Below are 13,714 nucleotides of genomic sequence, written 5' to 3'. Positions count from 1 at the left end.
CCTCTACTTTGCTTTATGAAGCAGATAGCATCCCCAAAACACAGATAGGTTGAGACCTGCTCAGGCCTCAGTGTCCCTTGTTAGATGTTAAAAAAACTATAAGCCCACGTACTTACAAAGAGATCTGTTCTTTTTTTTTTTTTTTTTTAATTTTTATTTAGTTATTTATTTGACAGACAGAGATCACAAGTAGACAGAGAGGCAGGCAGAGAGAGAGGAAGGGAAGCAGGCTCCCGGCTGAGCAGAGAGCCCGACGCGGGGCTCCATCCCAGGACCCTGGGATCACGACCCGAGCCGAAGGCAGAGGCTCTAATCCACTGAGCCACCCAGGCGCCCCAAAGAGATCTGTTCTTAATGACCAATTCTCTAACACCTTACTAGCTCCAGAAAGGATTTTGTTGAAGAACTCTAGCACCTTTTTATCATTTGATGAGGAAAAGATACTAAAATGGGTTTGTAATGAATTTCTGAGACACTCAATATAGATGACACATTTGGTCTTTTTTTTTTTTTTTTTTACTGTGATGTTGGTTAAAGACTAATGAAGAATTTTTGATGACATAAAATGTGAAAATTTGAGATAATAACGTGATGTTTTAAAGAATAAAGATTTTGTTTAGAAAGAGTGCATGCCTGCGGGGGAGCAGGGAGGAGCAGAGGGTTAGGGAGAGAGAATCTGAAGCAGGCTTCACACCAGTATGGAGCCCCCTACAGGGCTTGATCTCACGATGCTGAGATCGTGACATGAGCCAAAATCGAGTCCAGCACTTAACCTTCTGAGCCATTCAGGCTCAAGAGTAAAGATCTCTTAATGAAGATACAGAATTTAGTGCTTTACTAGAAGTGGATGACACCATAGACACTCTCCTTTACTGTATAGGGAAACCAGATATTTAGTATAAGGGAAAAAAGGAAAGCTCAAGCTTTGCATTATTTTGGTAGTATGTAATCCTGGATTTTAAAAAAAGTCTTTCAGTTTGCCTGGGTGGCTCATTCGGGTAGGCATCTGCCTTCAGCTCAGGTCATGGTTCACAAGTCCCGGGATTGAGCCCCGCATTGGGCTCCCTGCTCATTGAAGAGTCTGTTTCTCCCTCTTCTCCCTCAACCCCTCTCAAGACTCTCTCAAATAAATACATCTTTAAAAAAAAAATTCCTTTAATTCCAAAGACTTGGATATTTACAGATGGGTTTCTCTCTGTAGGGCACCTGTGCTGGTTGCACTTGCTTTGATTGAATGTGGAATGAAGTATGAAGATGCAGTTCAGTTTATAAGACAGTGAGTATAAAGTTTTATGTTCAGAAACACATAAAGCAAGACCATACAAGAAGAAGGAATTATGGAAAGTACCCTTTGTAGTATGGAATAATTTGTTGGCTTAAAAGATTGTTTGATTGAAGAAATCAAAAGGAACAAGTGGTAGAGAGACTTGTAATAGTACTGTTGGTTCCCAGATTTAAAGATTTTCTAATTTAGGTGGCAAATTTGGACACTGTAGGATATGTCCAGTATATGACTTGAATATCTAGGAATCTTTAAAATGAATAGCTAGGTAGTAGTCTTAAGTGATCTAGTGACTTTGAATGGATGTCTAAAATGCCTTCCAAATGTACTAGGACCAAGAGGCAAGGAAGAGAATCTATAAAGAAGCAGTTAATCACTTAGGACTCTTAGTGACCTGTTCAGGCACAAAATCAGGATGCTATTGCCCAAACAGAATCTTAGCATCGGTCTGGACTCATGGGCCATGTTATTTTGTTGTCCATAATTCTTTAGCAGTCACTATCTTGTCCTTTCTCTTTCAACCTTTTCTTTTAAAAAAAAAAAAAAGGAAAGAAAGACTGTCATAAGAGGGCATAAAATGTATGGTAGCAGCTCTAGGAAGGTGACATATTTCAAGGAATGCCATCTGGATCTGCTGTTTCATACACTGCTTGCTCACTCATCAGCCCTTCCTCTGAAGAAGTGATAAGGTATAGGAAATATGCCCTTTTTTAGCTGTGTGGAGTTAGAAAGGCCTTAGGCCATAAATAATGCATTTCAGGGAGTCAGCTCTTTTTTTTACATGATCAAGTTTGTCATTCTTGTATTTTCAGAAAAAGAAGGGGAGCATTCAATTCCAAACAGCTGCTTTACCTGGAGAAATACCGACCTAAGATGCGATTGCGCGTCCGAGACACCAATGGGCACTGCTGTGTTCAGTAGAAAGAAGTGTAAACAAAGGCTGACTTGATTGTACATTTAGAGGGAACTCTTGGTACCTGGAAATGTGAATCTGGAATCTTAACTGTGTCACCAAAGTAGTGATGGAATCAATACTCATCAACCACTTTCCTAATGATTGGAAAAAAGCAAACAAAAAAGAAATCCCTCTATAACATGAATAAAATGTTTAAGAAAAGAAAAAGAGAAAGAAAAAAGGGATTAATTCAGTGAAGGATGATTTTGCTCCTAATTGTTGGAGTTTGAATTTCTGCCAGGATTGAATTATATCAAAATCTCCTGTCTTTTTTAACTTTTCAAAATAGGTCTCTAAGGAAAACCAGCAGAACATTAGCCTGTGCAGAACCATCTGTTTGGGGAGCACACTTTTCCATTATGCTTGGCACATAGATCTCCCTAATGTGGGATTTCTCTTCTTTCTTCTTTCTTTTGTTTGGTGGTGGTGGGTGTATATTTTCCCACTCTTCTCTTCTTTCCCCATCCCTCTTTTTCCCCCTAATACATGTTATAGATGGAATAGGAGAAGCCCTTGTTGCTGTAGATGTGTGTGCAGTCTGGCAGCCTTAAGCCCACCTGGGCACTTTTAGAAAAAACAAAAACAAAAACAAAAAAAACAAAAAAAAAGAAAGAAAAAAAAAAACACCACAAAAAAAAAAAAAAAAAAAGCAGTGGCATATATATTATATGATCCAGGTGGTTTGTAGTCTTTCCTGATGATGGGGTGTTCATGTTAGTTTCTTTTCTTGAAAACCCTATTCAACATTGGGCAAAGTAGCCAAGAACCTTTTGTTTTGGTTTTTATTTCGGTAAATTAGTGGGGAAATAGCGTTTTAAGAATAGTCTTTCTTCTCAAAGAACTTGGCTGAGAGTCGAATTTTTCTCTTTTCCAACCAATGAAGCTAAGTGGGTATCCCAGAAACTTCTGTTTTCTGAAGGGGAGCACTCCAGGCCATCACTAAAGATGTGTCCAGGCAGAGAGTTAGCACACCTTCTACATTTTCTAGAATTGTGGGTTTGTAGCATTACTCTGATTTTCTGTTAATGATCTCAGAGAGTGCTGGTAGTTTAAAATTTTTATTTAGGACTTACTTGTACTATGAATTTTCAGGAACAGTAAAAGGAATAACAGCAAAGATAGGATATTTTGGACTTGAGAAATGCCTGGGATGTGTACTTTCCAAACCACCCCCTATATGTACAGTTCAGTTTAACCACTGATTGCCTTGTTATTTTCTTACTAGGTTCTTTTTGGGATTAAAAAACAAAATGCTGGTTTAAAACCAGCAATGCCTAGTGAGTGTGTGTCCACAGGCCATACAGGGTAGAAGAGAGACAGAAAGCAACCCAATGAGTAGTGAAGAGATTGTTGCTAATGAAATGGTGTACTGTCATTTTCACGGATTCTTTGCCAGGTTCAATGTGCTGATCTAGAGAAGCTGTCTTCTCCTTTGCAGAAGGCAGTAGTAACTGGGCTGCATGGACCAAGCAAGTTGAAGTTCACCATCCAGGGCTCTTGCACTCGTCATCTAAATATTACTTAGTAGTGCTCTGCTTCTAAGGATTTGAATAAAGGCTTAGGGTCATCTTATCTTGCTGGAATTTGCTATGCAGAGCTACAAACTTCCCGTTTTTTTTTTTTTTTTTTTTAGGATCAGCTAGGCCAGTAGGAATGGACTGGGACCTTGTCTCACACTGATGATACCTCAGATGTTGGCTGGCTCTGTGAACTGCCTATTTCCTATGCCGGAGTTGTTTTGATTTTTAACTAAATGAATATCTGTAGATTCTCTCCTCTCCCATCCCAGAAAACAAAACAAAATAATGCTTTTTGAAACTTTTTAGAATTTTAAAGTGAAAAATGATGGTACTCTCCAAAATTCTTTGTTTTAGAACCTGACAATAGATTCCTTTACATAGGTTCAAGATCAAAATAGCATCCCTCTAAACTCAGACTGTCTATTGACTTCAAGGGTTTTGATTAATACAGTAACAAACTTTTTCCCTTTAACATGCTCTGATTTTTGTTTGTGGGGAGTGTGTGTGTGTATGTGTGTGTATATGTGTGTGCAGTGTCCAGCAGTATCAGTGCCTGCCTGAGATAGGAAAATTACATTCCTGGTTCTGTATGAGAAGGGTGTATAAAGCGACAAGAAACATTATCCCTCATTTTGTTTTAAATTACATACTAATGTTAATTGTTCTCAGAACTGGATTTTCTTCCTCAAAATTAAAAGTTTTTTTTTTCTTTTGGATTTAATGAAGTATTGCTAGCTGAAGCCAGTTTGACATGGTGAGAGAGATGTCAGACTGATGAAAGGTATGCAGCCTGATTTAAAACCAAACCCTGAACCCTTTTAAAGAACAATAAAACTTATTTTACATGCTGTTTGTCTGTGTATCGTTCTCCACCTCATGTTGAATTTCATTTATGTCTCCTTAGAAAATTTGGTATTCTCAAGGCCTGTTCTGTTAATTACTGCAAGGAGGTGAAATAATTAGAGGTTGGGAAGTTCAAAGATTTCATGCCACCCAGGTATTCAATAAGGGTAAACTTAAATGGAGTTGGGATACTTCTGGTACATTTCGTGGTTTAGTTCTAGGACACAGCACTGTAGGAATTACTCATCTTATCTCATTCCAAGGGATTTGTTTATACTATAGATTGTGATGAAGCAGCTTTTTACTCAGACTCTTAAGAGAACAATGAGAAAAGAGGAACCTTGTATATCATAGGACTGAGGGGTTGAAATTTTCCCTTAGACCATGGGCAAGTGTCCATCCATTCAGAAAACAAGCTTATCTGCTAAGGTACTAAGTAAGAATGAGAAGATACTTCCCACTTTGGCGACTAGTCTAGAAGAGGAGTTAGAGCTGTAGATGTTAAGAACAGGGTAAGCGGATACATGGGTGACTTAGAGTTCATTGATCTCCTACCTATTTTAAATTTCCCACCTCCTGTTTATTACCTACCTTAGATTCAGTGGTCCACTGTTAAATTCACTCATGGTTGCACAGCAGATTGCCCTGCCCCATCTCTTGCTTCATTATACTTGCCTGGCTAAACTCCATTCTTGGTTAAGCTCAGTCCGCCACCTTATATGCACTTGTGCAACTGAACATGCTGACTCTGTCTCTGTGTTTAAAGTCATGACCTCAAATAGGCCTTAGAACCATCTGACAGTCCTGCTAATTTATTTACTCTTCAACTTGAAAACACTTAGATGTTAATAGTTTTCCCATTCTCTCAGTTTCCAGTTTTTTTTTTTTTTCCCCTAAACTTAGAAAAAAGAAATAAGGAAATTTCCACAGGCTCCTGCCATCACATCTGCTTACCTACCTGCATTTCTGCTTGTACTTTCTGTCTTTCCTCCAGTCACAGGTGGTCCATGCTCTCCACAAGGCAAGATCTTCCAGTTGTGTAGTAGATTCCGTCCCCATTCGAGGGCACAGATTGAGACATTCTGTTCATTAACTTCCCTCTGCTAGGTCTTTCCCATCAGCCCACCACGTACTGTTACTTTTTCCATGTTAAAAATGAAAAAAAAAATCCAGTTTGGCTCACAGTCCTCCCCTTTGCTCTTTATAGCAAAACAAAACAATTCTCTAACTGCTTGCTGTACTTTTGTCTTTTTGAACCCACTCCAATGAGGAGTTTAATTCAGTTGAAATGGCCCATGTAAAGATCACTAGAACCTCTATGGTTCTTAATCCAATGATTAATTCTTTATCCGTAACTTTTTTTTTTTTTTACATACTAGCATGTAACATGGCTGAGCACTCCTTTTTGAAATGCTTTCCTCATTGACTGTAGGAGGAATGGTACCCCACCCCCCACCCTATGTTCATACTTGAAGTCCCTGGAACCTGTAAATAATGCTACATGGTAAAAGGGACTTCATGGCTGTAATTAAGGAGTTTGAGTTGGGGAGATTATCTCATTATCTGGATGGGTCTAGTTTAATGATGTGAGTCCTTAAAAGCAGAGGATCTTGGCTAAGATCAGAAGGAGATGGGACTAAGGAAGAATGGTCTGAGAGACGCAATGTTGCTGGCTTGGAAGGTCAGGAAGGGGGCCTCTAGAACCTGGAAAAATCAAGGGAACATTCAATCCTAGTGTCTCTCAAAAAGGAGCTCGGCCTCCCAACAGGAGGTTGGGCTTGATTTTAGGCCTGTGTGGGACTTCTGTAGAACTCTAGGATAATAAATTTGTGTTTTAAGCCACTAAGTTTGTGCTAATTTGTTACAGCAGCCATAGAGAATGAACACAGATTTTTGCTTTCTAGGACAGACCTCATACCCAAGTTTTCACCTAGTTTAGCAGCAAACACCTCCGTTTAAAGTTCTGGTTCTTCATTATCTCCACTACTGCTCTATCTGCCTGGACTCTCTTCTCTGGACTCCAGACCCATTATCCAAAGCCTACTTGACATCTCTTGTGGATGTCCTATTGTTGAAACGATTTCAATTTCTGCTCAACTGCAATTTCAGTGAGACCTTCCATGACCTTCACTTGAGAATTGCCACCCCTGTGCTATCGGCCTGTCGTCCTGCTGTGCTTTCCTTTTCCCCATACTGCTTACCACAATTTCACAAACTATTATTTGCCTTTCTCCACCAGGCAGAAGCCCCACAGGGCACAGAGATTTTAGTGTGTCTGTTTTGTTCACTATTATCTTTACCTGGAATGGTGGTTGGCATATAGTAGGTGCTCAGTAATTACTGAATGAATTGGCGCTGATCGGTAAATGATGGTACTGTGGAGAAGCAAGTTAGTAAAACCGTCCTGGAACACGTTAGGAGGTTCTGCAGTGGTCATATTTGAGCTGGGCTGTTCAGATGTAGAAAAAGCCGATGGTGCGAGGTACCACTTCACATACTAGGAGGGCTAAGATAAGACAGACGGACGATGACAAGTCCTGGTAAGAGTAGAGAAATTGGAACCGTCATACTTTGCTGATGGGGATGTAGAATGGTACAACTTCTTTTGAAAATAGTTTGGCAGTTTCTCAAAGAGTCAAACATAGAATTGCCATATAACCCAACAATTCCAATATATCCAAAAACCAATTCTAGATATATACCCAAGGGAATTGAACGCATGAGTGGTTGCCTGGGGTTGGCTTGGGGGTGAGGATGTGGAGTGACTGCTCATGGGTATGGGGGTTCTTTTTGTAGTGATGAAATGTTCTGGAATTTGTGGTGATGGTTGCACAACAGTGTGAATGTACTAGATGCTACTGGATTGTACACTTAGAAAAAAAGGTTGATATGAGGAAAGCACATTTCAGGCAGAAAAACCAATAAAAGGGAGTGGAGGCGTGAAGCCAGGTATGTTTGGGAGAAGTGGCACGATTTGAGATCTCTGGAAGGTCTGGATTTGTGCCAGGCTGCTTTGGTCATCTTCAAACTCTAGGAGGTGTGCTGACATTCCTCCCTTGTGCCTCCCTCTCCATCCCCAAGGCTACAACGAGGGTCAGAGCCAGTTGGCCCAAAGCTAATCAGGGACCAGCAGGTTCTGACTTTTTACTGAGGGAGACTCTTTGATGTAGAGAAGGCAGTTAGCGCTATACATATGTTGGGTCCTGTGTGAGCATAGGCCAAGGGGGAGGGTGGAGTAGCAGCCTAGAGAGCAGAACACAAAGTCCACAGCCTGGGAGCCGGCGAGAAATGCCTTGGCCCAGCCAAGGTCCACTTGTCCATGAGGCCTTCTCAGTAGTTTCTGCCCCTTCCCCTGTGCCTTCTGTGAAAGAGTTGGAATCAATTTCTTAATATCGAATAGAACCTAGACTTCGATTATACAGATTGCTTGTTGAGTGCAATCTAGTGCAATCATCACTAGGAAGAGTGATGATTTTGTGGCTAAGCCCTTACCACATACTACACAAACCCTCTGCCTTACAGGGCTTACGTTCTGATTGAGATGAAAGAATAAACAAGGACACCAAAAAGTGATGTATGTTCAGATAACGATGGGCGCTACGAAGATTGGAAGAAAGGAAAGCAGGTGAGGAACTAGTGACTGGAGTTACGTGTGGAGTTAGACGGGATGGTCAGGGAAGGTCTCTGAGGAAAGCGAAGGAGCCTCCTAGGTGCAAATACTGTGTGAAGGTGCTGGAAACACTTCCCAAGTAGTACCTGCAGTGGTGTGTATAAACCTGAAAAAGTGAGCTTGGTGTGCTCACAGAACAGCACAGCTAGTATGGTCGGACTATAGTAAGCAGGAAAAGCAAAATTTAGGTAGAGGCCAGATGGTGTTCAGTGAGCTCGGGGTCATATTGCACAGGGTATTATGTAGCCAGAGCAAGAACTCTGAAAATTTTTTTCTACTATTTCTCAATCAGGAGGAGCCATCAGACTCAACCGTGGGGTTTATTCAAAATGTCCATATCCAGGCACCACCGAGGTCTTTCCAAATCAGGGTCTCAAGTTGGGAATCTCTGCTTTGGGCAATGGGGAGCCTTTGAATGTTGGTAAACAACAGCAGTTACACTGTCAGATGCGTGCTCAAAGAGGTTATCCAGAAAGCTCTTTAGAGACCGCCCTATAAACCTGCGCCTGATTCGTATTATGCAAGCAGTAAATGCCAGCTGAACGAATGAAAATGAATTGCAGAGAATGGCAGCTGGAAGACCAGTTATGGCTGGTGGGCTGATGATGGGCTGTGTGTGGTAGGCCAGGACAGAGGTAAGAGCCTCATCTAAGGGAGCAGCAGAGGAGTAGGGTCGAAAACTATCCTTTTTTTTCCTGCCACCAGAGCCTGGATTCCGTGAAGAGATGATCAGTATATCTGCATTCACATTTCAAGGGATTGGTTTACACCAATTGGGCTATCTGGCCTTGGGAAAGGTTTGTAAAATGGCCTCCACCTCTTGATTTTCTCTGCAGATCACACTTGCAAATGGAAACAGACAGAATACCTCACTGCTCACAACCTTGGTAACCACGCTGGGTAGCAGAGTTCAGCGCCTTCCACGCCTTTGCTGTTTTGGAGTCAGGGCAGTGAGGAAGACAAACAAGGGGCTAGCCAGCATCTGCCAAGTACAGCAATGCTCAGAATCTCACATACATTGTCTCAGGTGATCTCCATAGGCTTCCATCATGGCTAACCGCATTTTATAGATGAGGAAACTGAGAAGGGAAATAATAGCGAGGAGTGGGCCCGGCCAGTGTGTGAGGTCGGGCCTGATTTCTAAGATGCCTGGTTCTACGGCCATAGCAGAAGGGGCTGATATTTACAGTTAGGATGTTGCTGTGGGGTTTTGCCCTCAAAAAAGTCCCTGTTAATTGAGCTGCATCTTTATGAGAGTGTGTGTGCGTGTGTGTGTGTGTGTGTAGCATGGGCATGCGTGTGTTTAGCAAGCAGTTATGTCTAGTCCGTGGGTTTAACTTGTGCAAACTGTGTGTAATGGGCTCTACCAGGAACAAATCAGGACATTTTAGCAGAGAGCTTCGTAGCTTATAATTGGCTTCCTATTGCTGTTGGCTGGTTCTCCTGCACATAGAGTTTACTCCAGGATTGGTATTTGATTTAAGAAATTTTCAAATTGATTTTATCTTCAGTGCATTAATGCGTGGCCTAAATTCCTGCAGAGGCATTAGCTAACCAGCCTGGACATGCTTTAGCAATCGTAACTGGATCAGAGCTGCCAGGCCACAGCTTTTATCCAGCATAGATAAAGCACTTTGCCGAAAACACTTTTCCACCTAAGCCCTGTGACTCATTTTTTTTGGGTACCTCAAACATAGGCCCTTTGAAATTGGAATATATTCCCTTGAAATTGGACTAAATTCCCCAAATCATGCTAAAACACACAAATGGGAATTTGTTAACACGGGTAGATTTAATCTTTAGCTTCCTGTTGGAATGGAACACATAAGTATTCAAGGAATGGTATGGAAATCAGCCTAATTTTCATGGGTACACAACTGTAATGTCTTTTTAAAATCAGGAAATAGGAAATGTGACTCCAGTAATGAACATGCCGTACGTGTAGCTGAGTACATGAAACACTGGAGGTATTCTACGGCTTCATGAGGAGTGGCATAGGTAAACGTTTTTAGGGGAAACATCATTTTACAGCTCTAGAAGTGCAGAATGGATCACAGCTGTATGAAAATACCAATTAATCATCTTCTAATGCTTTTATGCAAATGACTGTATTTGACTTTCATTTAGAATTGCCATTAACACCTGGAACCTTAAGATTGATAACAGGTAAAATTTTAATGAATACATAAATTAAAGATTTGAATCATGTTTAGATTAATTTATAACACTTTTATTTGTTTTAAGTCCTCCTGAAATGTAAAATTCACAGGATGAATCAGAAAATAGAGAAGAGGAGACAGCATTTGAACTTAGTCCATTTTTTTTATTGGGGAAGAAGAATGACTTGGAAATGCTAAACTCTACAAATGACTTTTCCGCCCTTTGCAATCATTTGCTCGGGTGATAGGCCTGTGTACTTACTATAGAAGACTACAAATTTTTCTCACGCCCTGAGACAACGTTGCCCTTTTCTTTCTTCCTTTCTTTCTTTCTTTCTTTCTTTCTTTCTTTCTTTCTTTCTTTTTTAAGTGAAGAATTTTCCAAGGTGCTTGGGTGGCTCAGTTGGTTAAGCATCTGCTTTGGGCTCAGGTCATGATCCCAGAGTCCTGGGATTGAGCCCCACTTCCAGCTCCCTGCTCAGTGGGGAGCTTGCTTCCTCCCTCTTCCTCTGCCTTGTGCTCTCTGTCAGATAAATAAATAAAATCTATTTTAAAAAAATAAAGGAAGATTTTCCTTCCTGTATACCTTCCTTGCTTTAAAAAAAATATCTTTTCAGAATAAACATAAAAATAGGGTTGTTGGGACGCCTGGGTGGCTCAGTTGGTTGGTCGACTGCCTTCGGCTTAGGTCATGATCCCGGAGTCCCGGGATCGAGTCCCGCATCGGGCTCCCAGCTCCACGGGGAGTCTTCTTCTCTCTAACCTTCTCCTCGATCATGTTCTCTCTCACTGTGTCTCTCTCAAATAAATAAATAAAATCTTAAAAAAAAAATAGGGTTGTTGGGCAAGTTTGGGGAAGTATGGGAAGTAAAGAAAAGCCCCATGGTCCTGCCATCCAGGGAAAAGTATTGTTAACATTATGATATATTCCTTTCATCTCCCCCTCTTTCCCGCATGAGTAATTATAATTTTATAATTGTGTGTTTTGCTTTCTTTGCTTACATAGCCATGGTAATACTTACAATTTATTGAAACTTTACCACGTGCCAGGCCCTGTGCTTAGTGTTTTAGGTGTATTATCTTTTGAGTGTTAGGTCATATTATCTCCGTTTTATGGATCGGGTAGTGAGAGCTCAGAGTGTACCTAACTTGCCCAGTATTACATGTCTAGGAAGTGGCCAGAATTCTAACCCGAAATATCTAACGCAGAAACCCTGATCATATCGAGGCACTAAGCTCCCCTTGCACTCAATAATAGGAAGCTGTTATTATTACCTGAAACCAAGCAAGCTATCCCCTGAGGCCACTGCTTTCTCTGGACCTCAAAAATGGAAGCTACTCGCTCTTTCCATGTACTGCAAAGGCTGCTAGGAGAGGAGGGATCAGCAATCCATGGCCATGTCCAGACCATTGCTCTTCCACCCATGGGTAACATCGGCTTGTGACAGTGGCCATCAAGCTGTTCCGTCACTACCCCTCATTGCTGCTGTCTTCTGTTAACCCTTGCCATCTCTCAGTGCATGGGATTCTTGGGGCCTTGAAGGCCACCCCTACTCCTCATCCTGGGCAAATTCAGTGCATCTTCTAGCCCCTCAGCCCCTTTGCAACCCTAACTCCAGTGACCCATTCCCAGGAGTGAGACTGTTCTGCCTCTGCTGGAGTCAGGAGGTTCACGTGTGTGTGTGTGTGTGTGTGTGTGTGTGTGTGTGTGTACCCACACATAGTTATTTATAAATTTTACTGATACAAAGAATGTGTAACATACAATTTAAAAAAATATGTATTACTCTTTATTGTAAATTCCACGTAGCCAACTGATTCTCTCTTTTTAAAGATTTTGTTTCTTTATTTGAGAAAGAGCATGAGGTGGGGGAGTGGGTGTTGATGAAGGACGGAGAAGCAGACTCTCAGTCCAACACGGGACTTGATCCCAGGACACCAGGATCATGACCTGAGAGGAAGGCAGATGCTTAACTGACTGAGCCACCCAGGTTCCCCTTTCTCTCTCTCTCTCTCTCTTTAAAGATTTGTTTGAGAGAGAGAGAGACAGGACTCAGGGAGGAGCAGAGGGAGAGAGAGAGAAGCAGACTCCCCTAAGTGCAGAGCCCGACACGGGGCTGGATCTCACCACCCTGAGATCATGACCTGAGCTGAAACCAAGAAGTGGACGCTTAACCAGTTGAGCCTCCCAGGTGCCCTCAATTGATTCTCTTTTGCTGATTTTTGCCAAACTCTTATATCCTAGCTGGTCTGGTTGCATTTGACAAACCCAACATGAATGTTGGTTGAAATTTTCCTCTATGTTAAAGATTCAAAAGTAAAAAAAAAAAAAAAAAATGAAAATTTATGTTAAAACTTCACTTGTCCATCAATGATGCGACTTCTTTGCAGGATTAGATAATAGCTTTTGAGTACTGCATGACTATTTCCTCAATTTTTGGTGCCATTTACAAGGTAATGGCTATAGGCACTATGCTCTTTTTTTTTTTTTACGATTTTATTTATTTGACAGAGATCACGAGTAGGCAGAGAGAGGGGGGGGGGATGCAGGCTCCCTGCTGAGCAGAGAGCCCAATGCCAGGCTCAATCCCAGGACTCTGGGACCATGACCCAAGCCGAAGGCAGAGGCTTTAACCCACTGAGCCACCCAGATGCCCCGGCACTATGCTCTTTTAAGTTTAATATGAATTACTAATATTTTCTCTGTTACTTTTTAAATAGATAATCAACAAAAAAATCAAATTATCATCTGCAGCACTCACCAGTTTCCATGGTGTAAATACCTCACCCCATGACCAATGTCAAGCTATCAGTAGATTCACTGAACAGAGAACTGGGAAGATAGGAGCAGTGGTGCCCCTTTGAAGTACTTTTACTGTACAGAAACAACAAAAAATAGCTCATATAATAGTGAAATGTAGTAAATAATTAGGAAGAGATGAGTTGGAAAAGTTTATGACTTTATCTTTTTTTTTTTTTTAAGATTTTATTTCTTTATTTGAGAGAGAACGGAAGAGGGGAGAAGCAGACTCCCCGTGGAGCTGGGAGCCCGATGTGGGACTTGATCCTGGGACTCTGGGACCACAACCTGAGCCGAAGACAGGTGCCCAATCAACTGAGCCACCCAGGCGCCCCTATGACTTTATCTTTAAAAGTAATTTATTTGAAAAAAAAATTGATTTGATTGTAACTTTTTACAACTTAATTTTAAACAATGGCTCTATTTAACAACCAGCTCACCAAATTCCTAAAATGTACCAGTCAGTTGGCATGAGCTACCCCAGC

At 41.4% G+C, this 13,714-nt stretch overlaps 1 protein-coding gene across 1 annotated transcript in view; it reads left to right on the top strand.

The window, feature by feature from the left end:
• The window catches only part of PTP4A2 (protein tyrosine phosphatase 4A2), a 28,947-nt gene extending 24,340 nt beyond the window's left edge, over positions 1-4,607 (top strand). Inside the window, exons 5-6 of the mRNA XM_044237666.1 lie at positions 1,202-1,276; positions 2,095-4,607. Of these exons, the coding sequence (XP_044093601.1) occupies positions 1,202-1,276; positions 2,095-2,203 (184 nt within the window). The 3' untranslated portion in view covers positions 2,204-4,607. The remainder of the gene's footprint in view (positions 1-1,201; positions 1,277-2,094) is intronic.
• The last annotated feature ends 9,107 nt before the right edge of the window (positions 4,608-13,714 follow it).

The sequence above is a fragment of the Neovison vison genome, chromosome 2 (genome assembly GCF_020171115.1).
Source record: "Neovison vison isolate M4711 chromosome 2, ASM_NN_V1, whole genome shotgun sequence".
NCBI classification, from domain to species: domain Eukaryota; kingdom Metazoa; phylum Chordata; class Mammalia; order Carnivora; family Mustelidae; genus Neogale; species Neogale vison.
This window is presented reverse-complemented; position numbering and strand designations above follow the sequence as displayed.